Source organism: Scyliorhinus torazame, chromosome 19, assembly GCF_047496885.1.
Source record: "Scyliorhinus torazame isolate Kashiwa2021f chromosome 19, sScyTor2.1, whole genome shotgun sequence".
NCBI classification, from domain to species: domain Eukaryota; kingdom Metazoa; phylum Chordata; class Chondrichthyes; order Carcharhiniformes; family Scyliorhinidae; genus Scyliorhinus; species Scyliorhinus torazame.
Genome location: NC_092725.1, coordinates 38377728 through 38405112, shown reverse-complemented (window position 1 = coordinate 38405112; position 27385 = coordinate 38377728). Strand labels below are relative to the sequence as shown.

The window sequence follows — 27385 nt, the reverse complement described above, 5'->3', positions numbered from 1 at the left end:
TTATCAGGTAGTTAACAGCTGCTGTGAGGTGTTATCAGGTAGTTAACAGCTGCTGTGTGGAGTTTTCAGGTAGTTAACAGAGCTGCTGTGAGGTGTTATCAGGTAGTTAATCGAGGTGCTGTGAGGTGTTATCAGGTAGTTAACAGCTGCTGCCTGTTGTTATCACGTAAGAGAGTTGCTGTGAGGTGTTATCAGGTAGTTAACAGCTGCTGTGAGGTGTTATCAGGTAGTTAACAGGTGCTGTGCTGTGTTATCAGGTAGTTAACAGAGCTGCTGTGCGGTGTTATCAGGTAGTTAACAGAGCTGCTGTGCGGTGTTATCAGGTAGTTAACAGCTGCTGCGCGGTGTTATCAGGTAGTTAACAGGTGCTGGGCTGTGTTATCAGGAACTTAACAGCTGCTGTGCGGCGTTATCAGGTAGTTAGCAGCTGCTGTGCGGTGTTATCAGGTAGTTAGCAGCTGCTGTGCGGTGTTAACAGGTAGTTAGCAGCTGCTGTGCGGTGTTATCAGGTAGTTAACAGCTGCTGTGCGGTGTTATCAGATAGTTAAGCTGCTGTGCGGTGTTATCATCAGGTAAGAGAGTTGCTGTGAGGTGGTATCAGGTAGTTAACACCTGCTGTGCGGTGTTATCAGATAGTTAACAGCTGCTGTGCGGTGTTATCAGGCAGTTAACAGCTGCTGTGAGATGTTATCAGGTAGTTAACAGCTGCTGCCTGGTGGTATCATGTAGTTAACAGCTGCTGTGAGGTGTTATCAGGTAGTTAAGCTGCTGTGCGGTGTTATCATCAGGTAAGAGAGTTGCTGTGAGGTGATATCAGGTAGTTAACAGCTGCTGTGCTGTGTTATCTGGTAGTTAACGGCTCTTGTGCGGTGTTATCAGTTAGTTAACAGCTGCTGTGAACTGTTATCAGGTAGTTCATAGAGCTGCTGTGAGGTGTTGTCAGTTAGTTAACAGCCACTGTGCCGTGTTATCTGGTAGTTAACAGAGCTGCTGTGAGGTGTTATCAGGTAGTAAACAGCAGCTGTGAGGTGTTATCAGGGAGTTAACAGCTGCTGTGCGGTGTTATCAGGTAGTTAACAGCTGCTGTACGGTGTTATCGGGGAGTTAACAGCTGCTGTGCCGTGTTATCAGGTAGTTAACAGCTGCTGTGAGGTGTTGTCAGGTAGTTAACAGCTGCTGTACGGTGTTATCAGGTAGTTAACAGAGCTGCTGAGAGGTGTTATCAGGTAGTTAACAGCTGCTGTGAGGTGTTATCAGGTAGTTAACAGCTGCTGTGACGTGTTATGTAGTTAACAACTGCTATTAGGTGTTAACAGGTAGAGCTGCTGTGAGGTGTTATCAGACAGTTAACAGCTGCTGTGAGGTGTTATCAGGTACTTAACAGCTGCTGTGCAGTGTTATCAGGTAGTTAACAGCTGCTGTACATTGTTATCAGGTAGTTAACAGCTGCTGTGAGGAGTTATCCGGTAGTTAACAGAGCTGCTGTGAGGTGTTATCAGGTAGTTAACAGAGCTGCTGTGAGGGGTTTTCAGATAGTTAACAGCTGCTGCACGGTGTTATCAGGTAGTTATCAGCTGCTGCACGGTGTTATCAGGTAGTTAACAGCTGCTGTGAGTTGTTATCAGGTAGTTAACAGCTGCTGTGAGTTGTTATCAGGTAGTTAACAGCTGCTGCACGGTGTTATCAGGTAGTTAACAGAGCTGCTGCGCGGTGTTAGGTAGTTAACAAATGCTGTGAACTTTTTTTAAATAAATAGTTTATTGAAAATATTTGGTCAACCAACACAGTACATTGTGCATCCTTTACACAATATTATAACAACACAAATAACAATGACCTATTTTATAAACAAAAAATGAATAAATAATAAATAACAAAAATGAAAACTAACCCTAATTGGCAACTGCCTGATCACAAGTAACACTCTCCAAAAATATAATTTAACAGTCCAATATATAATTATCTGTCGCAACGACCTACACACATTATACAGTATATATTAACAACCCTGAAAGTCCTTCTGGTTCCTCCCCCCCCCCCCCCCCCCCCCCGATCCTGGGCTGCTGCTGCTGCCTTCTTTTTTCCATTCCATCTATCTTACTGCGAGGTATTCAACGAACGGTTGCCACCGCCTGGTGAACCCTGAGCCGACCCCCTTAGAACAAACTTAATCCGCTCTAGCTTTATAAACCCTGCCATGTCATTTATCCAGGTCTCCACGCCCGGGGGCTTGGCTTCTTTCCACATTAACAATATCCTGCGCCGGGCTACTAGGGACGCAAAGGCCAAAACATCGGCCTCTCTCGCCTCCTGCACTCCCGGCTCTTGTGCAACCCCAAATATAGCCAACCCCCAGCTTGGTTCGACCCGGACCCCCACTACTTTTGAAAGCACCTTTGTCACCCCCATCCAAAACCCCTGTAGTGCCGGGCATGACCAAAACATATGGGTATGATTCGTTGGGCTTCTCGAGCACCTCGCACACCTATCCTCCACCCCAAAAAATTTACTGAGCCGTGCTCCAGTCATATGCGCCCTGTGTAATACCTTAAACTGAATCAGGCTTAGCCTGGCACACGAGGACGACGAGTTTACCCTGCTTAGGGCATCTGCCCACAGCCCCTCCTCGATCTCCTCCCCCAGCTCTTCTTCCCATTTCCCTTTTAGTTCATCTACCATAGGTCTCCCCTTCGTCCCTCATTTCCCTATATATATCTGACACCTTACCATCCCCCACCCATGTCTTTGAGATCACTCTGTCCTGCACCTCTTGTGTCGGGAGCTACGGGAATTCCCTCACCTGTTGCCTCGCAAAAGCCCTCAGTTGCATATACCTGAATGCATTCCCTTGGGGCAACCCATATTTCTCGGTCAGCGCTCCCAGATTCGCGAACTTCCCATCCACAAACAGATCTTTCAGTTGCGTTATTCCTGCTCTTTGCCACATTCCATATCCCCCATCCATTCCCCCGGGGCAAACCTATGGTTGTTTCTTATCGGGGACCCCCCGAAGGCTCCAGTCTTTCCCCTATGCCGTCTCCACTGTCCCCAAATCTTCAGTGTAGCCACCACCACCGGGCTTGTGGTGCAGTTCCTCGGTGAGAACGGCAATGGGGCTGTCGCCATAGCCTGTAGGCTAGTCCCCCTACAGGACGCCCTCTCTAATCTCTTCCACGCCGCTACCTCCTCCTCTCCCATCCACTTACTCACCATTGAAATATTAGCGGCCCAATAATACTCACTTAGGCTCGGTAGTGCCAGCTCCCCCCTATCCCTGCTACGCTGTAAGAATCCCTTCCTCACTCTCGGGGTCTTCCCGGCCCACACAAAACCCATGATGCTCTTTTCAATCCTTTTAAAAAAAGCCTTCGTGATCACCACCGGGAGGCACTGAAACACAAAGAGGAATCTCGGGAGGACCACCATCTTAACCGCCTGCACCCTCCCTGCCAGTGACAGGGATACCATATCCCATCTCTTGAAATCCTCCTCCATTTGTTCCACCAACCGCGTTAAATTTAACCTATGCAATGTGCCCCAATTCTTGGCTATCTGGATCCCCAGGTAACGAAAGTCCCTTGTTACCTTCCTCAACGGTAGGTCCTCTATTTCTCTACTCTGCTCACCTGGATGCACCACAAACAACTCACATTTCCCCATGTTCAATTTATACCCTGAAAAATCCCCAAACTCCCAAGTATCCGCATTATTTCTGGCATCCCCTCCGCCGGGTCTGCCACGTATAGTAGCAAATCGTCCGCATACAAAGATACCCGGTGTTCTTCACCTCCTCGAAGTACTCCCCTCCACTTCTTGGAACCCCTCAATGCTATCGCCAGGGGCTCAATCGCCAGTGCAAACAATAATGGGGACAGAGGGCATCCCTGCCTTGTCCCTCTATGGAGCCGAAAATATGCAGATCCCCGTCCATTCGTGACCACGCTCGCCATCGGGGCCCTATACAACAGCTGCACCCATCTAACATACCCCTCTCCAAAACCAAATGTCCTCAACACCTCCCACAAATAATCCCACTCCACTCTATCAAATGCTTTCTCGGCATCCATCGCCACTACTATCTCCGTTTCCCCCTCTGGTGAGGGCATCATCATTACCCCTAACAGCCTCCGTATATTCGTGTTCAGCTGTCTCCCCTTCACAAACCCAGTTTGGTCCTCGTGGACCACCCCCGGGACACATTCCTCTATTCTCATTGCCATTACCTTGGCCAGGATCTTGGCATCTACATTTAGGAGGGAAATAGGTCTATAGGACCCGCATTATAGCGGGTCCTTTTCCTTCTTTAAGAGAAGCGATATCGTTGCTTCAGACATAGTCGGGGGCAGTTGTCCCCTTTCCTTTGCCTCATTACCGGGGCGAGCAAGTCCACATATTTTCTATAGAATTCGACTGGGAATCCATCCGGTCCCGGGGCCTTTCCCGCCTGCATGCTCCTAATTCCTTTCACCACTTCTTCTACCTCGATCTGTGCTCCCAGTCCCACCCTTTCCTGCTCTTCCACTTTGGGAAATTCCAGCCGATCCAAGAAGCCCATCATTCTCTCCCTCCCATCCGGGGGTTGAGCTTCATATAATTTTTTATAAAATGTCTTGAACACTCCATTCACTCTCTCCGCTCCCCGCTCCATCTCTCCTTCCTCATCCCTCACTCCCCCTATTTTCCTCGCTGCTCCCCTTTTCCTCAATTGGTGTGCCAGCAACCTGCTCGCCTTCTCCCCATATTCGTACTGTACACCCTGTGCCTTCCTCCATTGTGCCTCTGCAGTGCCCGTAGTCAGCAAGTCAAATTCTACATGTAGCCTTTGCCTTTCCCTGTACAGTCCCTCCTCCAGTGCTTCCGCATATTGTCTGTTCTCCCTCAAAAGTTCTTGCAGCAACCGCTCCCGTTCCTTACTCTCCTGCTTCCCTTTATGTGCCCTTATTGATATCAGCTCCCCTCTAACCACCGCCTTCAACGCCTCCCAGACCACTCCCACCTGGACCTCCCCATTATCATTGAGTTCCAAGTACTTTTCAATGCACCCCCTCACCCTTAGACACACCCCCTCATCTGCCATTAGTCCCATGTCCATTCTCCAGGGTGGGCGCCCTCCTGTTTCCTCCCCTATCTCCAAGTCGACCCAGTGTGGAGCGTGATCCGAAATGGCTATAGCCGTATACTCCGTTCCCCTCACCTTCGGGATCAACGCCCTTCCCAGCACAAAAAAGTCTATTCGCGAGTAGACTTTATGGACATAGGAGAAAAACGAGAACTCCTAGGTCTGCTAAATCTCCACGGGTCTACACCTCCCATCTGCTCCATAAAATCTTTAAGTACCTTGGCTGCTGCCGGCCTCCTTCCAGTCCTGGACTTCGACCTATCCAGCCCTGGTTCCAACACCGTATTAAAATCTCCCCCCATTGTCAGCTTTCCCATCTCTAGGTCCGGAATGCGTCCTAGCATCCGCCTCATAAAATTGGCATCATCCCAGTTCGGGGCATATACGTTTACCAAAACCACCGTCTCCCCCTGTAGTTTGCCACTCACCATCACGTATCTGCCCCCGTTATCCGCCACTATAGTCTTTGCCTCGAACATTACCCCCTTCCCCACTAATATAGCCACCCCCCTGTTTTTCGCATCTAGCCCCGAATGGAACACCTGCCCCACCCATCCTTTGCGTAGCCTAACCTGATCTATCAGTTTCAGGTGCGTTTCCTGTAACATAACCACATCTGCCTTAAGTTTCTTAAGATGTGCGAGTACCCGTGCCCTCTTTATCGGCCCGTTCAGCCCTCTCACGTTCCACGTGATCAGCCGGGTTGGGGGGCTTCCTACCCCCCCCCCCCTTGTCGATTAGCCATCCCCTTTTTCCAGCTCCTCACCCGGTTCCCACGCAGCTGTATCTCCCCCAGGCGGTGCCCCCCCGCCCATCCCCTCCCATACCAGCTCCCCCCTCTCCCCAGCAGCAGCAACCCAGTAATTCCCCCCTCCCACCCCCCCCCCCCCGCTAGATCCCCCGCTAGCGTAATTACTCCCCCCATGTTGCTCCCAGAAGTCAGCAAACTCTGGCCGACCTCGGCTTCCCCCCGTGACCTCGGCTCGCACCGTGCGACGCCCCCTCCTTCCTGCTTCTCTATTCCCGCCATGATTATCATAGCGCGGGAACCAAGCCCGCGCTTCTCCCTTGGCCCCGCCCCCAATGGCCAACGCCCCATCTCCTCCACCTCCCCTCCTCCCCCCATCACCACCTGTGGAAGAGAGAAAAGTTACCACATCGCAGGATTAGTACATAAAACTCCTCTTTCCCCCCTTTTTAACCCCCCTCTTCGCCCCCCACATTCGCCCCACCACTTTGTTCAAACGTTCTTTTTAATAACCCGCTCATTCCAGTTTTTCTTCCACAATAAAAGTCCACGCTTCATCCGCCGTCTCAAAGTAGTGGTGCCTCCCTCGATATGTGACCCACAGTCTTGCCGGTTGCAGCATTCCAAATTTTATCTTCTTTTTATGAAGCACCGCCTTGGCCCGATTAAAGCTCGCCCTCCTTCGCACTCCAGTCTTGATAAACGCGGATCACCGCGTTCTCCCATTTACTGCTCCGAGTTTTCTTTGCCCATCTAAGGACCATTTCTCTATCCTTAAAATGGAGGAATCTCACCACTATGGCTCTGGGAATTTCTCCTGCTCTCGGTCCTCGCGCCATCACTCGGTATGCTCCCTCCACCTCCAACGGACCCGCCGGGGCCTCCGCTCCCATTAACGAGTGCAGCATCGTGCTCACATATGCCCCGACGTCCGCTCCCTCCGCACCTTCAGGAAGACCAAGAATCCTCAGGTTGTTCCTCCTTGCGTTGTTCTCCAGTGCCTCCAACCTTTCCACACATCGTTTCTGATGTGCCTCATGCGTCTCCGACTTCACCACCAGGCCCTGTATGTCGTCCTCATTCTCGGCTGCCTTTGCCTTCACGACCGGAAGTTCCCGCTCCTGGGTCTTTTGTTCCTCCTTTAGCCCTTCGATCGCCTGTAGTATCGGGGCCAACAGCTCTTTCTTCATTTCCTTTTTGAGCTCTTCCACACAGCATTTCAAGAACTCTTGTTGTTCAGGGCCCCATGTTAAACTGCCACCTTCCGACGCCATCTTGGTTTTTGCTTGCCTTCCTTGCCGCTGTTCTAAAGGATCCACTGCAATCCGGCCACTTTCTCCTCCTTTTTCATCCGTATCCAGGGGGGATTCCCTTCTGGTTTACCGCACAGTGTTTTTAGCCGTCAAAATTGCCGTTGGGGCTCCTATCAAGAGCCCAAAAGTCCGTTTCACCGGGAGCTGCCGAAACGTGCGACTCAGCTGGTCATCGCCGCACCCGGAAGTCCTGCGGTGAGCTTTTATCAGGTAGTCAACAGCCGCTGTGAGGTGTTATCAGGTAGTTAACAGAGTTGCTATGAGGTGTTATCAGGTAGTTAACAGAGTTGCTATGAGGTGTTATCAGGTAGTTAACAGAGTTGCTATGAGGTGTTATCAGGTAGTTAGCAGAGCTGCTGTGAGCGGTTATCAGACAGTTAACAGCTGCTGCGCAATGTTATCAGGTAGTTAACGGCTGCTGTGCGGTGTTATCATGTAGTTAACAGCTGTGTGAGGTGTTATCAGGTAGTTAATATCTGCTGTGCGGTGTTATCCGGTCGTTAACAGAGCTGCTGCGAGGTGTTATCAGGTAGTTAACAGAGCTGCTGTACGGTTTTATCAGGTAGTTAACAGCTCCTTTGAGGTGTTATCAGGTCGTTAACAGATGCTGTGCGGTGTTATCTGGTAGTTAACGGAGCTGCCGTGAGGTGTTATCAGGTAGTTAACAGCTGCTATGAGGTGTTATCAGGTAGTTAGCAGAGCTGCTGTGAGGTGTTATCAGGTAGTTAACAGCTGCTGTGAGGTGTTATCAGATAGTTAACAGCTGTTGTGCGGTGTTATCAGGTAGTCAACAGCTGCTGTGAGGTGTTATCAGGTTGTTAACAGAGCTGCTGCGCGGTGTTATCAGGTAGTTTCCAGAGCTAATGTTATCAGGAAGTTAACAGAGCCGCTGTGATGTGTTATCAGGTAGTTAACAGCTGCTGTGAGGGGTTATCATGTAGCGAAGAGCTGCTGTGAGGTGTTTTCGGGTAGTTAACAGCTGCAGTGAAGTGTTATCGGGTAGTTAACTGTTGCCGTGTGGTGTTATCAGGTAGTTAACAGAGCTGCTGTGAGGTGTTATCAGGTAATTAGCAGCTGCTGTGCGGTGTTATCAGGCAGTTAACAGCTGCTGTGAGGAGTTATCCGGTAGTTAACAGAGCTGCTGTGAGGTGTTATCAGGTAGTTAACAGCTGCTATGCGGTGTTATCAGATAGTTATCAGCTGCTGTGCGGTGTTAACAGGTAGTTAACAGAGCTGCTGTGCGGTGTTATCAGGTAGTTAACAGAGCTGATGCGCGGTGTTAGGTAGTTAACACAGCTGCTGTGTGGTTTTATCAGGTAGTTAACAGCTGTTGTGCGGTGTTATCAGGTAGTTAACAGCTGCTGTGAGATGTTACCAGGTAGTTAACAGAGCTGCTGTGCGGTGTTATCAGGTAGTTAACAGAGCTGATGCGCGGTGTTATCAGGTGGTTAACAGAGCTGCTGTGCGGTGTTATCAGGTAGTTAACAGAGCTGCTGTTCGGTGTTATCAGGTAGTTAACAGGTGCTGTGCTGTGTTATCAGGAAGTTAACAGCTGCTGCGCGGTGTTATCAGGTAGTTAACAGAGCTGCTGTGCGGTGTTATCAGGTAGTTAACAGCTGCTGTGCGGTGTTATCAGGTAGTTAACAGCTGCTGTACAGTGTTATCAGGTAGTTAACAGCTGCTGTGAGGTGTTACCAGGTAGTTAACAGAGCTGCTGTGCGGTGTTATCAGGTATTAACAGCTGCTGTGAGGTGTTATCAGGTAGTTAACAGCTGCTGTGCGGTGTTATCAGGTAGTTAACAGAGCTGCTGTGAGGTGTTATCAGGTAGTTAATCGAGCTGCTGTGAGGTGTTATCAGGTAGTTAACAGCTGCTGCCTGTTGTTATCAGGTAAGAGAGTTGCTGTGCGGTGTTATCAGGTAGTTAACAGCTGCTGTGCGGTGTTATCAGGTAGTTAACAGCTGCTGTACATTGTTATCAGGTAGTTAACAGCTGCTGTGAGGTGTTACCAGGTAGTTAACAGAGCTGCTGTGCGGTGTTATCAGGTAGTTAACAGCTGCTGTGAGGTGTTATCAAGTAGTTAACAGAGCTGCTGTGCTGTGTTGTCAGGTAGTTAACAGAGCTGCAGTGAGGTGTCAGGTAGCTAACAGAGCTGTTGTGAGGTGTTATCAGTTAGTTAACAGCTGCTGTGAGGTGTTATCATGTAGTTAACAGCTGCTGTGAAGTGTTTTCAGGTAGTTAACAGCTGCAGTGAAGTGTTATCGGGTAGTTAACTGTTGCCGTGTGGTGTTGCCAGGTAGTTAACAGCTGCCACGCGGTGTTATCAGGTAGTTAACAGCTGCTGTGTGCTGTTATCAGGTAGTTAACAGCTGCTGTGAGGAGTTATCCGGTAGTTAACAGAGCTGCTGTGCTGTGTTATCAGATAGTTAACAGAGCTGCTGTGCTGTGTTATCAGGCAGTTAACAGAGCTGCTGTGCGATGTTATCAGGTAGTTAACAGCTGCTGTGCGGTGTTATCAGGTAGTTTACAGCTGCTGTGAGGTGTTATCAGTTAGTTAACAGAGCTGCTGTGAGGTTATCAGAGAGTTAACAGAGCTGCTGTGAGGTGTTATCAGGTTGTTAACAGCTGCTGTGCGATGTTATCAGGTAGTTAACAGAGCTGCTGTGAGGAGTTATCAGGCAGTTAACAGCTGCTGTGCCGTGTTATCAGGTAGTTAACAGAGCTGCTCTGAGGTGTAATCAGGTAGTTAACAGAGCTGCTGTGCAGTGTTATCAGGTAGTTAACAGAGCTGCTGTGAGGTTATCAGATAGTTAACAGAGCTGCTGTGAGGTGTTATCAGGTAGTGAACAGCTGCTGTGAGGAGTTATTAGGAAGTTAACAGCTGCTGCGCGGTGTTATCAGGTAGTTAACAGCTGCTGTGAGATGTTACCAGGTAGTTAACAGAGCTGCTGTGCGGTGTTATCAGGTAGTTAACAGAGCTGCTGTGCGGTGTTATCAGGTGGTTAACAGAGCTGCTGTGCGGTGTTATCAGGTAGTTAACAGAGCTGCTGTGCGGTGTTATCAGGTAGTTAACAGGTGCTGTGCTGTGTTATCAGGAAGTTAACAGCTGCTGCGCGGTGTTATCAGGTAGTTAACAGAGCTGCTGTGCGGTGTTATCAGGTGGTTAACAGAGCTGCTGTGCGGTGTTATCAGGTAGTTAACAGAGCTGCTGTGCGGTGTTATCAGGTAGTTAACAGGTGCTGTGCTGTGTTATCAGGAAGTTAACAGCTGCTGCGCGGTGTTATCAGGTAGTTAACAGAGCTGCTGTGCAGTGTTATCAGGTAGTTAACAGCTGCTGTGCGGTGTTATCAGGTAGTTAACAGCTGCTGTACAGTGTTATCAGGTAGTTAACAGCTGCTGTGAGGTGTTACCAGGTAGTTAACAGAGCTGCTGTGCGGTGTTATCAGGTATTAACAGCTGCTGTGAGGTGTTATCAGGTAGTTAACAGCTGCTGTGCGGTGTTATCAGGTAGTTAACAGCTGCTGTGTGGTGTTATCAAGTAGTTAACAGAGCTGCTGTGAGGTGTTATCAGGTAGTTAACAGAGCTGCTGTGAGGTGTTATCAGGTAGTTAACAGCTGCTGTGCAATGTTATCAGGTAGTTAACAGAGCTGCTGTGAGGTTATCAGATAGTTAACAGAGCTGCTGTGAGATGTTATCAGGTAGTTAACAGCTGCTGTGAGGTGTTATCAGGTAGTTAACAGCTGCTGTGAGGAGTTATCAGGCAGTTAACAGCTGCTGCGCGGTGTTATCAGGTAGTTAACAGCTGCTGTGAGATGTTACCAGGTAGTTAACAGAGCTGCTGTGCGGTGTTATCAGGTAGTTAACAGAGCTGCTGTTATGCGGTGTTATCAGGTGGTTAACAGAGCTGCTGTGCGGTGTTATCAGGTAGTTAACAGAGCTGCTGTGCGGTGTTATCAGGTAGTTAACAGGTGCTGTGCTGTGTTATCAGGAAGTTAACAGCTGCTGCGCGGTGTTATCAGGTAGTTAACAGAGCTGCTGTGCGGTGTTATCAGGTGGTTAACAGAGCTGCTGTGCGGTGTTATCAGGTAGTTAACAGAGCTGCTGTGCGGTGTTATCAGGTAGTTAACAGGTGCTGTGCTGTGTTATCAGGAAGGTAACAGCTGCTGCGCGGTGTTATCAGGTAGTTAACAGAGCTGCTGTGCAGTGTTATCAGGTAGTTAACAGCTGCTGTGCGGTGTTATCAGGTAGTTAACAGCTGCTGTACAGTGTTATCAGGTAGTTAACAGCTGCTGTGAGGTGTTACCAGGTAGTTAACAGAGCTGCTGTGCGGTGTTATCAGGTATTAACAGCTGCTGTGAGGTGTTATCAGGTAGTTAACAGCTGCTGTGCGGTGTTATCAGGTAGTTAACAGCTGCTGTGTGGTGTTATCAAGTAGTTAACAGAGCTGCTGTGAGGTGTTATCAGGTAGTTAACAGAGCTGCTGTGAGGTGTTATCAGGTAGTTAACAGCTGCTGTGCAATGTTATCAGGTAGTTAACAGAGCTGCTGTGAGGTTATCAGATAGTTAACAGAGCTGCTGTGAGATGTTATCAGGTAGTTAACAGCTGCTGTGAGGTGTTATCAGGTAGTTAACAGCTGCTGTGAGGAGTTATCAGGCAGTTAACAGCTGCTGTGCCGTGTTATCAGGTAGTTAACAGCTGCTGTGAGGTGTTATCAGGTAGTTAACAGCTGCTGTGAGGAGTTATCAGGCAGTTAACAGCTGCTGTGCCGTGTTATCAGGTAGTTAACAGAGCTGCTGTGAGGTGTTATCACGTAGTTAGCAGCTGCTGTGAGGTGTTATCAGGCAGTTAACAGAGCTGCTGTGCAGTGTTATCAGGTAGTTAACAGAGCTGCTGTGAGGTTATCAGATAGTTAACAGAGCTGCTGTGAGGTGTTATCAGGTAGTGAACAGCTGCTGTGAGGAGTTATCCGGTAGTTAACAGAGCTGCTGTGAGGTGTTATCAGATAGTTACCAGAGCTGATGCGCGGTGTTAGGTAGTTAACAAATGCTGTGCGGTGTTATCAGGTAGTTATCAGAACTGCTGTGAGGTGTTATCAGGTAGTTAACAGCTGCTGTGAAGTGTTACCAGGTAGTTAACAGAGCTGCTGTGAGGTGTTATCTAGGTAGTTAACAGCTGCTGTGAAGTGTTACCAGGTAGTTAACAGAGCTGCTGCGCGGTGTTAGGTAGTTAACAGAGCTGTGTGCGGTTTTATCAGGTAGTTAACAAATGCTGTGCGGTGTTATCAGGTAGTTATCAGAACTGCTGTGAGGTGTTTTCAGGTAGTTAATCGAGCTGCTGTGAAGTGTTATCTAGGTAGTTAACAGCTGGTCTGAGGTGTTATCAGGTAGTTAACAGAGCTGCTGTGAGGTGTTATCTAGGTAGTTAACAGCTGCTGCGAAGTGTTATCAGGTGGTTAACAGCTGGTCTGAGGTGTTATCAGGTAGTTAACAGAGCTGCTGTGAGGTGTTATCAGGTAGTTAATAGATCTCCTATGAGGTGTTAGCAGGTAGTTAACTGTTGCTGTGAGGTGTTCTCAGGTAGTTAACAGCTGCTGTGAGGTGTTATCAGATAGTTAACAGAGCTGCTGTGAGGTGTTATCAGGTAGTTAACAGCTGCTGTGAGGTGTTATCAGATAGTTAACAGTTGCTGTGAGGTGTTATGTGGTATTTAACAGAGATTCTGTCCAGTGTTAGGTAGTTAACAGCTGCTGCACGGTGTTATCAGTAGTTAACAGCTGCTGTGGTGTGTTATCAGGTAGTAAATAGCTGCTGTGCGCTGTTATCAGATAGTTAACAGCTGCTATCAGGTGTTATGGGGTACGGGCCTCTGGCACGGAGTCTGTCCCTGTTGCTCAGAAGGGAAGGGGGGAGAAGAGCAGAGCATTAGTAATTGAGGACTCTATAGTCAGGGGCACAGATAGGAGATTTTGTGGGAGCGTGAGAGACTCACGTTTGATATGTTGCCTCCCAGGTGCAAGGGTACGTGATGTCTCGAATCGTGTTTTCCGGGTCCTTAGGGGGAGGGGGAGCAGCCCCAAGTCGTGGTCCACATTGGCACTAACGACATAGGTAGGAAAGGGGACAAGGATGTCGGGCAGGCTTTCAGGGAGCTAGGATGGAAGCTCAGAACTAGAACAAACAGAGTTGTTATCTCTGGGTTGTTGCCCGTGCCACGTGATAGTGAGATGAGGAATAGGGAGAGAGAACATTTAAACACGTGGCTACAGGGATGGTGCAGGCGGGAGGGATTCAGATTTCTGGATAACTGGGGCTCTTTCTGGGGAAGGTGGGACCTCTACAGACAGGATGGTCTACATCTGAACCTGAGGGGCACAAATATCCTGGGGGGAGATTTGGTAGTGCTCTTTGGGGGGGTTTAAACTAATGCAGCAGGGGCATGGGAGCCTGGATTGTAGTTTTAGGGTAAGGGAGAATCAGAGTATAGAGGTCAGGAGCACAGATTTGACGTCGCAGGAGGGGGCCAGTGTTCAGGTAGGTGGTTTGAAGTGTGTCTACTTCAATGCCAGGAGTATACGAAACAAGGTAGGGGAACTGGCAGCATGGGTTGGTACCTGGGACTTAGATGTTGTGGCCATTTTGGAGACATGGATAGAGCAGGGACAGGAATGGATGTTGCAGGTTCCGGGGTTTAGGTGTTTCAGTAAGCTCAGAGAAGGAGGCAAAAGAGGGGGAGGTGTGGCGCTGCTAGTCAAGAGCAGTATTACGGTGGCGGAGAGGATGCTAGATGGGAACTCTTCTTCCGAGGTAGTATGGGCTGAAGTTAGAAACAGGAAAGGAGAGGTCACCCTGTTGGGAGGTTTTTATAGGCCTCCTAATAGTTCTAGGGATGTAGAGGAAAGGATGGCGAAGATGATTCTGGATAAGAGCGAAAGTAACAGGGTAGTTATTATGGGAGACTTTAACTTTCCAAATATTGACTGGAAAAGATATAGTTCGAGTACAATAGATGGGTCGTTTTTTGTACAGTGTGTGCAGGAGGGTTTCCTGAAACAATATGTTGACAGGCCAACTAGAGGCGAGGCCACGTTGGATTTGGTTTTGGGTAATGAACCAGGCCAGGTGTTGGATTTGGAGGTAGGAGAGCACTTTGGGGACAGTGACCACAATTCGGTGACGTTTACGTTAATGATGGAAAGGGATAAGTATACACCGCAGGGCAAGAGTTATAGCTGGGGGAAGGGCAATTATGATGCCATTAGACGTGACTTGGGGGGGGATAAGGTGGAGATGTAGGCTGCAAGTGTTGGGCACACTGGATAAGTGGGGCTTGTTCAAGGATCAGCTACTGCGTGTTCTTGATAAATATGTACCGGGCAGGCAGGGAGGAAGGCGTCGAGCGAGGGAACCGTGGTTTACCAAGGAAGTGGAATCTCTTGTTAAGAGGAAGAAGGAGGCCTATGTGAAGATGAGGTGTGAAGTTTCAGTTGGGGCGATGGATAGTTACAAGGTAGCGAGGAAGGATCTAAAGAGAGAGCAAGACGAGCAAGGAGGGGACATGAGAAGTATTTGGCAGGAAGGATCAAGGAAAACCCAAAAGCTTTCTATAGGTATGTCAGGAATAAGCGAATGACTAGGGAAAGAGTAGGACCAGTCAAGGACAGGGATGGGAAATTGTGTGTGGAGTCTGAAGAGATAGGCGAGATACTAAATGAATATTTTTCGTCAGTATTCACTCAGGAAAAAGATAATGTTGTGGAGGAGAATGCTGAGCCCCAGGCTAATAGAATAGATGGCATTGAGGTACGTAGGGAAGAGGTGTTGGCAATTCTGGACAGGCTGAAAATAGATAAGTCCCCGGGGCCTGATGGTATTTATCCTAGGATTCTCTGGGAGGCCAGGGAAGAGATTGCTGGACCTTTGACTTTGATTTTTATGTCATCATTGGCTACAGGAATAGTGCCAGAGGACTGGAGGACAGCAAATGTGGTCCCTTTGTTCAAAAAGGGGAGCAGAGACAACCCCGGCAACTATAGACCGGTGAGCCTCACGTCTGTAGTGGGTAAAGTCTTGGAGGGGATTATAAGAGACAAGATTTATAATCATCTAGATAGGAATAATATGATCAGGGATAGTCAGCATGGCTTTGTGAAGGGTAGGTCATGCCTCACAAACCTTATTGAGTTCTTTGAGAAGGTGACTGAACAGGTAGATGAGGGTAGAGCAGTTGATGTGGTGTTTTTGGATTTCAGCAAAGCGTTTGATAAGGTTCCCCATGGTAGGCTATTGCAGAAAATACGGAGGCTGGGGAATTGAGGGGTATTTAGAGATGTGGATCAGAAATTGGCTAGCTGAAAGAAGACGGAGGGTGGTGGTTGATGGGAAATGTTCAGAATGGAGTACAGTCACAAGTGGAGTACCACAAGGATCTGTTCTGGGGCCGTTGCTGTTTGTCATTTTTATCAATGACCTAGAGGAAGGCGCAGAAGGGTGGGTGAGTAAATTTGCAGACGATACTAAAGTCGGTGGTGTTGTCGATAGTGTGGAAGGATGTAGCAGGTTACAGAGGGATATAGATAAGCTGCAGAGCTGGGCTGAGAGGTGGCAAATGGAGTTTAATGTAGAGAAGTGTGAGGTGATTCACTTTGGAAGGAATAACAGGAATGCGGAATATTTGGCTAATGGTAAAGTTCTTGAAAGTGTGGATGAGCAAAGGGATCTAGGTGTCCATGTACATAGATCCCTGAAAGTTGCCACCCAGGTTGATAGGGTTGTGAAGAAGGCCTATGGAGTGTTGGCCTTTATTGGTAGAGGGATTGAGTTCCGGAGTCGGGAGGTCATGTTGCAGCTGTACAGAACTCTGGTACAGCCGCATTTGGAGTATTGCGTACAGTTCTGGTCACCGCATTATAGGAAGGACGTGGAGGCTTTGGAGCGGGTGCAGAGGAGATTTACCAGGATGTTGCCTGGTATGGAGGGAAAATCTTATGAGAAAAGGCTGATGGACTTGAGGTTGTTTTCGTTGGAGAGAAGGTTAAGAGGAGACTTAATAGAGGCATACAAAATGATCAGGGGGTTGGATAGGGTGGACAGTGAGAGCCTTCTCTCACTGGAAATGGGTGGCACGAGGGGACATAACTTTAAACTGAGGGGTAATAGATATAGGACAGAGGTCGGAGGTAGGTTCTTTACGCAAAGAGTAGTGAGGCCGTGGAATGCCCTACCTGTTACAGTAGTGAACTCGCCAACATTGAGGGCATTTAAAAGTTTATTGGATAAACATATGGATGATAATGGCATAGTGTAGGTTAGATGGCTTTTGTTTCGGTGCAACATCGTGGGCCGAAGGGCCTGTACTGCGCTGTATTGTTCTATGTTCTATGTTATCAGGTAGTTAACAGCTGCTGTGCGGTGTTATCAGGTAGTTAACAGCTGCTGTGAGGTGTTATCGGGTAGTTAACAGCTGCTGTGAGGTGTTATCAGGATGTTAAGAGCCTCTGTGAGGTGTTATCCGGTAGTTAACAGAGTTGCTGTGCGGTGTTATGAGGTAGTTAACAGCTCTTGTGAGGTGTTATCCGGTAGTTAACAGCTGCTGGGAGGTGTCATCAGGTAGTTAACATTTGATGTGACGTATTATCAGGTAGTCTAGATGCATCTTAAATGATGCTATTGTGCCTGCCTCTACCACCTCCGCTAGCAAAGCATTCCAGGCATCCACCATCCTCTGCGAAAAACCTTTCCACGCAAACGTTCCCCCTACTGAGGGAGTGCTGCACTGTCAGAGGGTCCGTACTGAGGGAGTTCTGCACTGTCGGAGGGTCAGTACTGAGGGAGTGCTGCACTGTCAGAGGGTTAGTACTGAGGATGTGTTGCACTGTCAGATGGTCCGTAATGAGGGAGTGCTGCACAGTCAGAGGGTCCGTAGTGAGGGAGTGCTGCACTGTTGGAGGGTCCATACTGAGGGAGCGCTGCCCTGTCAGAGGGTCAGTGCTCAGGGAGTGCTGCATTAACAGAGGGTCAGTACTGAGGGAGCACTGCGCTGTCAGAGGGTCAGTACTGGGGGAGTGCTGCACTGTCGGAGGGTCAGTACTGAGGGGGTGCTGCACAGTCAGAGGGTCAGTACTGAGGGAGCACTGCACTGTTGGAGGGTCGTAACTGAGGGTACGTCGCTCTGTTGGAGGGTCAGTACTGAGGGAACGCTATACTTGTCAGCGGGTTGGTACTGAGAAGTGCTACACTGGCAGAGGGTTCGTACTGAGGGAGTGCTGCACTGTCAGACGGACAGTACTGAGTAAGTGCTGCTCTGTTAGAGGTTTCGTACTGAGGGAATGCAGGACAGTTGGAGGGTCAGTACTGAGGGAGTGCTGCTCTGTCAGAGGGTCAGTACTGAGGGAGTGCTGCTCTGTCAGAGGGTCAGTACTGAGGGAGCGCTGCTCTGTCAGAGGGTCAGTACTGAGGAAGCGCTGCCCTGTCAGAGGGTCAGTACTGAGAGAGTGCTGCGCTGTCGGAGGGTCAGTACTGAGGGAGTGCTGCACTGTCAGAGGGTCAGAACTGAGGGAGCACAGCACTGTCAGAGGGTCCGTACTGTGGGAGCGCTGCACTGTCAGAGGGTCAGTACTGAGGGAGTGCTGCACTGACGGAGGATCAGTAATGAGGGAGCGCAGCCCTGTTAGAGGTTTAGTACAGAGGGAATGCAGAGCAGTTGGAGGGTCAGTACTGAGGGAGTGCTGCTCTGTCACAGGGTCAGTACTGAGGGGGTGCTGCACAGTCAGAGGATCTGTACTGAGAGAGCGCTGCTCTGTCAGAAGATCTGTACTGAGGGAATGCTGCTCTGTTAGAGGGTCAGTACTGAAGGGATGCTGCGTTGTCGGATGGTCAGTACTGAGGGAGCACAGCACTGTCACGGGGTCTCTACTGAGGGAGTGCTGCACTGTCAGAGGGTCAGTACTGAGGGAGTGCTGCACTTTGAGGGTCAGTACTGCGTGAGCACTGCACAGTCAGAGGGTCGTACTAAGGGAGTGCTGCTCTGTCAGAGGGTCAGTACTGAGGGAGTGCTGCTCTGCCAGAGGGTCGGTACTGTGGGAGCGCTGCACTATCGGAGGGTCAGTACTGAGGGAGCACTGCACAGTCAGAGGGTCGGTACTAAGGGAGTGCTGCTCTGTCAGAGGGTCAGTACTGAGGGAGTGCCGCACTGTCAGAGGGTCAGTACTGAGGGAGTGCTGCTCTGTCAGAGGGTCGGTACTAAGGGAGAGCTGCTCTGTCAGAGGGTCAGTACTGAGGGAGTGCTGCACTGTCAGAGGGTCAGTACTGAGGGAGCGCCGCACTGTCAGAGGGTCAGTAGTGAGAGAGTGCTGCGCTGTCGGAGGGTCAGTACTGAGGGAGTGCTGCACTGTCAGAGGGTCAGTAGTGAGGAGAGCTGCACTGTCTCCTCACAGAATCTTCATTTTGCTCTGCCACAAGCAGTGTTTGACACAAGAACACAAAGGAGCCACTAGAATGTTGATGAATTTAATTGAAACCTCCTCGCAGCCTGAGATACAGCGGTCATCGCCTACTGGGGAATAGATTTCAATTTATTTATAACCAGCTGCTGTCACTCTGTTGGTCTTTATTTTACAAAATCTTTTTCAGGTAAGTCCCCAGAATTGAGCTGCACATTAATCAGATGCAGCATTGAGGAGGTTCCAGGGCAGCAATCACCGAGAACCATTAAACCTCCCGTCTCCCATGTCAATAAGCAGCTTCAGTGATGTTCCTGCAGCTTGCAGGATTGTGTCGCTCCAGAGACTCTCGTGCTGCAGGATAACCTGTAGAATTCACCAATGATTCGGACAATGTTGCTCAATGTGGTGAACATGAGCAGGATCTGCTCTCAGTGCTCAGTGTGGCATTGACTGGGCGTGAGTCCAGGTGGAGGGTACTCCGAGAGTTCTCACTGGACAAGTGCAGGCCATTCCTTGCCAACAACTCTCGAGTCATGAACATAAAAGCCTCGTCAACGTTCTGTGCCTCTTTGGCTGATGTCTCCAGCGCGGCCAATAGCCCAAACTTCGCGGCTACATTGCAAGCTTCCTCGAATGGAACCTCGCGCCTTTCCTCCAGGTCAGCTTTGTTCCCTAAACAAAGACAGGAAGGAAGATCAGTATCAGGTCCAGGTAACTGAGAATCAACGGGGATACAATAGAAAGTGAGGCCATTCTGACCATTCTCCATTGTTCAAGAGCAGTCCAATGTAATAAAAAACTCTCAGCCTCTCATCCCAATTTCCAAGTCTTACCCATAAAAAACAATTTCCCTTTGAGTATTTCCATCACTTACTATTGCCCTATCAGACAGGTTATTCAAGGTCAGAGGTCACTGCATTGAAAAAAATCTCATCTCCAATCTTTCTCTTTTCCCAGTCAACTTTCACTGTCTCATGGTTCCTCACTCTCTGTCACTGGGACATTTTCTCCCGTTACACCACCATGGAATCATTACAGCACAGAATGAGACCACTTGCTTCATAGAGCCCATACTATCCATGTGCAGAGCTATGGTGTCAGTCCCATTCCCCCACTCTATCCCAGTACCTGCAAGTTTAATCCCCTCAAGACTCCATTACATTTCCTTTTGAAATCATTCATCATCTGTTTCCACCACCTCCACTGGCAGCGAGTTCCAGCTCATTACCACTCACTACGTAAAAAATGGTCCTCCTCACAAAACAAAGAACAGTGCGGCACAGGAACAGGACCTTCGGCCCTCCAAGCCTGTGCCAACCATGCTGCCCGACTAAACTACAATCTTCTACACTTCCTGGGTCCGTATCCCTCTATTCCCATCCTATTCATGTATTTGTCAAGATGCCCCTTAAATGTCACTATCGTCCCTGCTTCCACTACCTCCTCCGGTAGCGAGTTCCAGGCACCCACTACTCTCTGCGTAAAAAACCTGCCTCGTACATCTACTCTAAACCTTGCCCCTCTCACCTTAAACCTATGCCCCCTAGTAATTGACCCCTCTACCCTGGGGAAAAGCCTCTGTCTATGCCTCTCATAATTTTGTAGACCTCTATCAGGTCGCCCCTCAACCTCCATCGTTCCAGTGAGAACAAACCGAGTTTATTCAACTGCTCCTCATAGCTAATGCCCTCCAGACCAGGCAACATCCTGGTAAATCTCTTCTGCACCCTCTCTAAAGCCTCCACATCCTTCTGGTAGTGTGGCGACCAGAATTGAACACTATATTCCAAGTATCCTAACTCAGGTTCTATACAGCTGCAACATGACTTGCCAATTCTTATACTCAATGCCCCGGCCAATGAAGGCAAGCATGCCTTATGCCTTCTTGACTACCTTCTCCACCTGTGTTGCCCCTTTCAGTGACCTGTGAACCTGTACACCTAGAACTCTCTGACTTTCAATACTCTTGAGGGTTCTACCATTCACTGTATATTCCCTACCTGCATTAGACCTTCCAAAATGCATTACCTCACATTTGTCCGGATTAAACTCCATCTGCCATCTCTCCCCCCAAGTCTCCAAACGATCTAAATCCTGCCGTATCCTCTGACAGTCCTCAATCGCTATCCGCAATTCCACCAACCTTTGTGTCGTCTGCAAACTTACTAATCAGACCAGTTACATTTTCCTCCAAATCATTTATATATACTACGAACAGCAAAGGTCCCAGCACTGATCTCTGCAGAACACCACTAGTCACAGCCCTCCAATTAGAAAAGCACCCTTCCATTGCTACTCTCTGCCTTCTATGACCTAGCCAGTTCTGAATCCACCTTGCCAGCTCACCCCTGATCCTGTGTGACTTAACCTTTTGTACCAGTCTATCATGAGGGACCTTGTCAAAGGCCTTACTGAAGTCCATATAGACATAATCCACTGCCCTACCTGCATCAATCATCTTTGTACGTAATCTGTATGTGCTATTTTTAAAGGCTGGGCTTGCAGATCACAAAGGTTTAAACAAACAAGAGCTTTATTGGAAAGGTGTTTTACTCTCCAGACTGTCGACTGCCCATTTGCCCACATCAATGGTCACATAGAACATAGAACAATACAGCGCAGTACAGGCCCTTCGGCCCACGATGTTGCACCAAAACAAAAGCCATCTAACCTACACTATGCCATTATCATCCATATGTTTATCCAATAAACTTTTAAATGCCCTCAATGTTGCCGAGTTCACTACTGTAGCAGGTAGGGCATTCCACGGCCTCACTACTCTTTGCATAAAGAACCTACCTCTGACCTCTGTCCTATATCTATTACCCCTCAGTTTAAAGTTATGTCCCCTCGTGCCAGCCATTTCCATCCGCGGGAGAAGGCTCTCACTGTCCACCCTATCCAACCCCCTGATCATTTTGTATGCCTCTATTAAGTCTCCTCTCAACCTTCTTCTCTCCAACGAAAACAACCTCAAGTCCATCAGCCTTTCCTCATAAGATTTTCCCTCCATACCAGGCAACATCCTGGTAAATCTCCTCTGCACCCGCTCCAAAGCCTCCACGTCCTTCCTATAATGCGGTGACCAGAACTGTACGCAATACTCCAAATGCGGCCGAACCAGAGTTCTGTACAGCTGCAACATGACCTCCTGACTCCGGAACTCAATCCCTCTACCAATAAAGGCCAACACTCCATAGGCCTTCTTCACAACCCTGTCAACCTGGGTGGCAACTTTCAGGGATCTATGTACATGGACACCTAGATCCCTCTGCTCATCCACACTTTCAAGAACTTTACCATTAGCCAAATATTCCGCATTCCTGTTATTCCTTCCAAAGTGAATCACCTCACACTTCTCTACATTAAACTCCATTTGCCACCTCTCAGCCCAGCTCTGCAGCTTATCTATATCCCTCTGTAACCTGCTACATCCTTCCACACTATCGACAACACCACCAACTTTAGTATCGTCTGCAAATTTACATGATTAGACTTGTCGCGCAGCCTTGTTCCAATGAGGAACAAACATGAATGAACACCTTCCTCCCCCTGTGCATCAGAGGTTCCTGCAATGAAACACAATATAACGCCTCCCCCGAAGAAAGAAAAATAAACCATCAACTTCAAAGATGGTTTAATTTTTCACTTGCCCATTAATAACCATAAGACCAGAAGACATAGGAGCAGAATTAGGCCACTCGGCCCATCAAGTCTGCTCCGCCACTCAATCATGGCTGATAACAATTGACAATAAACATAAATTTTTAAAATTAAACCAAAACAGACAAACATTGATAATACAGTCCATTTTAGTTCTTCTTCCAGCATCGAACCTACTTCATCACATTCGTGACAAAGCATCGACTATTGCATTTTTCCATCCTGACACATGTATAATTTTTAAATGAAATGGCTGTAATAATAAACTCTACCGAAACAGTCTGGCATTTTTATTCCTGAATCGCTCCAAAAACGTCAATGGATTATGATCAGTTTATATAATTGTGTCAGACGGATTGCTGGTCACATAAATGTGAAAATGTTGCAAAGCCCGCACCAAGCTCAAAGTCTTCTTTTCAATTTTTAATACTTCCTCTGGTGATCATTTAATTTCTTGGAAAAATACCAAATAGACCGATCTATTCCTTCGTTGTCTTCTTGCAAGAGCTCAGCACATATCATTCGCATCGACTTGAATAGTTTTGTGTAATTTGGGGGGGCCAACACAGGAGCAGTGGTTAACACAGCCTTCAGGCCATCAAATGCCTGTTGACACTCCGCCGTCCACTGAAATTTGCTACGCTTTTTCAGCAAGTCCGTCAGTGGAGCAACCACGCTGCAAAGATTCAGCACAAATTTACAGTAAAAACCTCTCATGCCAAGAAATCTCATTATTCCCCTTCGTGTTGAGTGTATTGGAAACTCCCCAATAACTTCTATTTTCACATCCCATGGGACCATTTGTCCATGTCCAATTGTATGGCCAAGGAACGTGATTTGGGCTTTTCCAAACTCACTTTTGGATAGGTTTACCAACAAACCCGCCTCCTGAAGTCGATCGAATAACTCCATCAGATGCTTCAAATTTTCTTTCCATGTCGGACTAAAAATCACCAGATAGTCTATGTATACCACACAATTGGGTAATCCTGTTTGTTAATTAACCGTTGAAATGTGGTTGGGGCGTTTTTCATGCTAAATGGCATAACTCTGAATTGGTGCATACCATTTGGAGTCACAAAAGCTGAAATCTCCTTCGCCCTTTCGGATAAAGTTACCTGCCAGTAACCTTTAAGTAAATCTAGTTTGGAAATAAAAGCTGATTGTCCCACCTTCTCAATGCAGTCCTCCAACGGTGAGATAGGATAAGAGTCTGTTCTTGTAACTGCATTAACCTTTCTATCGTCCACATATAATCGTTGGGTAGCGTCCGGTTTTGGTACCATCACTGTGGGTGAGCTCCATTGGCTGCAACCCACTTCAATTATGCCATTTTTAAGAATACTTTCAATTTCTTTTTGAACCTGCGCCAATTTTAAAGGTTTAAGTCTATATGGATGTTGTTTAATTGGAACAGCATTTCCCACATCTCCATCTTGTATAGCCATTTTAATATTTCCCAACCTATCTCCACAAACTTGCCCATGTGATATTAATAACTCTTTTAGGTCAGTTTGTTTTACGTCTGAAAGGCGAGTATTCCTTCTATCTGGCGATCTTAACAAAATCATTCACCTCACTCAATTTCCTTTCAATTTGCTAAGGTCCACAAAACCTTGTTACCTACCACTGGTAACAATAATAAAACTTTACCTGTGCCGATCAAGCTGCCCATCTAACCTAAAAGCTTTTACACTTCCGGGGTCCATATCCCTCTATTTCCATGATAATCATGTACTTGTCAAGACGCCCCATGGACGTGATGATCGTCCCTGCTTCCACCACCTCCTCTGGCAGCGGGTTCCAGGCACCCACTACCCTCTGTGTAAACAAAGTTCCCTCGCACATCTCCTCTAAACTTTGCCCCTCGCACCTTAAACCTATGTCATCTTGTAATTGACTCTTCCATCCTGGGAAAAAACCTCTGACTATCCACTCTGTCCATATCCCTCATACTTTTATAGACTTCTATCAGGTCATTCCAGTGAGAACAAACCAAATTTATTCAACCTCTCCTCATAGCCAATGCCCTCCATACCAGCCAACATACTTCTAAACCTCTTCTGTACCCTCTCCACATCCTTCTTGTTGTGTGGCGACCAGAATTAAACACTATATTCCAAGTGTGGTCTAACTAAGGTTCCATATAGTTGCAGCATGGCTTGCCAATTTTTTATACTCTATGCTCCATCCAATGAAGGCAAGCATGCCGTATACCTTCTTAACTGCCTCCTCCACCTGCGTTGCCACTTTCAGTGACATGTGGACCTGTACACCCAGATCCCTCTGCCTGTCAATATTCTTAAGGGTTCTGCCATTTACTGTATATTTCACACCTGTGTTCGACCTTCCAAAATGCATGACCTCATATTAAAACTCCATCTGCCATCTCTCCGCCCAGGTCTCCAAACGATCCAAATCCTGCTGTATCCTCTGACAGTCCTCATCGCTATCCGTAATTCCACCAAGCTTTGTGTTGTTCGCAAACTTACTAATCAGACATTTTCCTCCAAATCATTTATATATACTACAAACAGCAAAGGTCCCAGCACTGATCCCTGAGGCATGCCATTAGTCACAGCCCTCCATTCAGAAACACACCCTTCCACTGTTACCCTCAGTCTTCTATGACCAGCCAGTTCTGTATCCATCTGGTTAATTCACCTCTGATCCTGTGTGACTTCACCTTCTGTACCAGTCTGCCACGAGGGACCTTGTCAAAGGCCTTACTGAAGTCCATATAGACAACATCCACTGCCCTACCCTCATCAATCATCTTCGTTACTTCCTCCAAAAACTCGATCAAGTTGGTGAGACACGACCTCTGCTTCACAAAACCATGCTGCCTCTCGCTAAAACGTATTTTTGCTTCCAAATGGAAGTAAATCCTGTCTTGAAGAATTCTTTCCAATAATTTCCCTACTAGTGACACAAGGCTCTCGGCTTGCAACTTCCTGGATAATTCTTGCTACCCTTCTTAAACAAAGGAACAACATTAGCTATTCTCTAGTCCTCTGGGACCTCACCTGTAGCCAGTGAGGATACAAAGTTCCTGCGAAGCCCCAGCAATTTCCTCTTTTGCCTCCCTCAGTATTCTGGGGTAGATCCCACAGGCTCTGGGGAATTATCTACCTTCATGATTTTCAAGATGCCCAACACCACCTCCTTTTTGATCTCAATGTGACCCAAACTATCTACACACCCTTCCCCAGACTCATCATCCACCGAGCCTTTCTCTTTGGAGAATATTGATGCAAAGTACTCATTTAATACCTCATCCATTTCCTCTGGGTCCACACATAGATTCCCTCCCCTGTTCTTGGGTGGGCCAACCCTTTCCCTGGCTACCCTCTTGCTCTTTATATATGTGTAAAAGGTCTTGGGATTTAGCTTAATTCTGTTTGAATGACTCTTCGTGACCCCTTTTAGGCCACCTGACTCCTTAAGTTCGTTCCTACTTTTCCTGTATTCCTCACAGGCTTTGTCTGTTCCCAGCCTTCTAGCCCGGACAAATGCCTCCTTTTCTTGTTGACGAGGCTCACAATATCTATTGTTATCCAAGGTTCCCGAAACTTGCCATACTTATCCTTCTTCCTCACAGGAACATGCCGGTCCTGAATCACACAGTGATGTATCCACACTGCACTGTGCCTTTAATTCAATGGGTTTTATTTTACTAACAACGTTATTTGGCTGCACTTTGTCAAACACATTTCATGAAATAGCCCATGCATCATTGAACTGTGTCTCAGATCCTTGTCCACTAACACTACGTTGTGCTCATTGAACCTCAATTTGCAGCTTAACAATAATAATCTTTATTGTCACAAGTAGGTTTTCATTAACAGTTACTGTGAAAATACCCTAGTCGCCACATTCCGGCGCCTGTTCGGGTACAGAGGGAGAATTCAGAATGTCCAATTTACCTAACAGGGTGTCTTTCAGGACTGTGGGAGGAAACCGGAGCATCCGGAGGAAATCCACGCAGACACGGGGAGAACGTGCAGACTCCGCCCAGACAGTCACCCAAGCCGGAATCGAACCCTGTAGCTGTGAAACAACAGTGCTAACCACTGTGCTACCGCCGAGGCAGGAGGTTCGCAAATAAAAACAAAACACTGTAAATACTCAGAGGGTCTGGAAACATCTGTGGACAGAGAAACAGAGTTAATGTTTCAGGTCTGAGTCACAATCAGACAGGAAATGACAAGGCAAATAATGTCCAGCAACCTACCAATCAACATCTGGACCACATTAGCAGCTCCATATCGCTGAATCTCATTGATCCAATGAGGTACAGAGTTGAAGGACGATAGCTTGGTGATATCATAAGCGATGATTGCTCCATGGGCACTGCGATAGTAACTCTGTGTGATGGTCCGAAATCGCTCCTGCCCAGCCGTATCCCACACCTGTACCTTCACACAACAAATACATCATGTTAGATCTTCCCTATCCCTGGCATCCAAACCACGCCCAACAGCACCCAAATTCAGTGGTCAGCAATCAGGGAATATCGAGTGAGAGTGTGAAGTGACGCAAGGTAGGAGTAGAAACTTGAGGGTTTGACGAACAAGCAGCAAAAAGAACAGCCAATAACCAGGAGAGGGCAAAAGACAACGGAGTCGGAGTGAGGGTGAGGGAGTGAGAGACAGCGGGGTCGGAGTGAGGGTGAGGGAGTGAGAGACAGCGGGGTCGGAGTGAGGGTGAGGGAGTGAGAGACAGCGGGGTCGGAGTGAGGGTGAGGGAGTGAGAGACAGCGGGGTCGGAGTGAGGGTGAGGGAGTGAGAGACAGCGGGGTCGGAGTGAGGGAGTGAGAGACAGCGGGGTCGGAGTGAGGGTGAGGGAGTGAGAGACAGCGGGGTCGGAGTGAGGGCGAGGGAGTGACAGACAGCGGGGTCGGAGTGAGGGTGAGGGAGTGACAGACAGCGGAGATGGGGTGAGGGACAGGGAGAATGGAGTGAGGGTGAGGGAGTGAGGGACAGTGAGGATGGAGTGAGGGTGGGGGAGTGAGGATGGGGGAGTGAGGGACAGGGAGGATGGAGTGAGGGTGAGGGAGTGAGGGACAGTGGGTCAGAGTGAGGGTGAGGGAGGGACAGCG

The 27385-nt window shown here is 48.2% G+C and overlaps 1 protein-coding gene across 5 annotated transcripts in view; it reads right to left on the bottom strand.

Annotated features, from left to right (window-relative positions):
• Positions 1–18671: 18671 nt before the first annotated feature.
• The window catches only part of LOC140396089 (ras-related protein Rab-19-like), a 180869-nt gene continuing 172155 nt past the window's right edge, over positions 18672–27385 (bottom strand). For 4 of the 5 annotated variants that reach the window (XM_072484195.1, XM_072484192.1, XM_072484196.1 and 1 more), the window contains exons 3-4: positions 26519–26702; positions 18672–19293 (exon numbers count right to left, since the gene is read on the bottom strand). In XM_072484195.1, coding sequence (XP_072340296.1) covers positions 19019–19293; positions 26519–26702 — 459 coding nt within the window. In that variant the 3' untranslated portion in view covers positions 18672–19018. The remainder of the gene's footprint in view (positions 19294–26518; positions 26703–27385) is intronic. The other variant, XM_072484193.1, reaches the window with a different exon arrangement.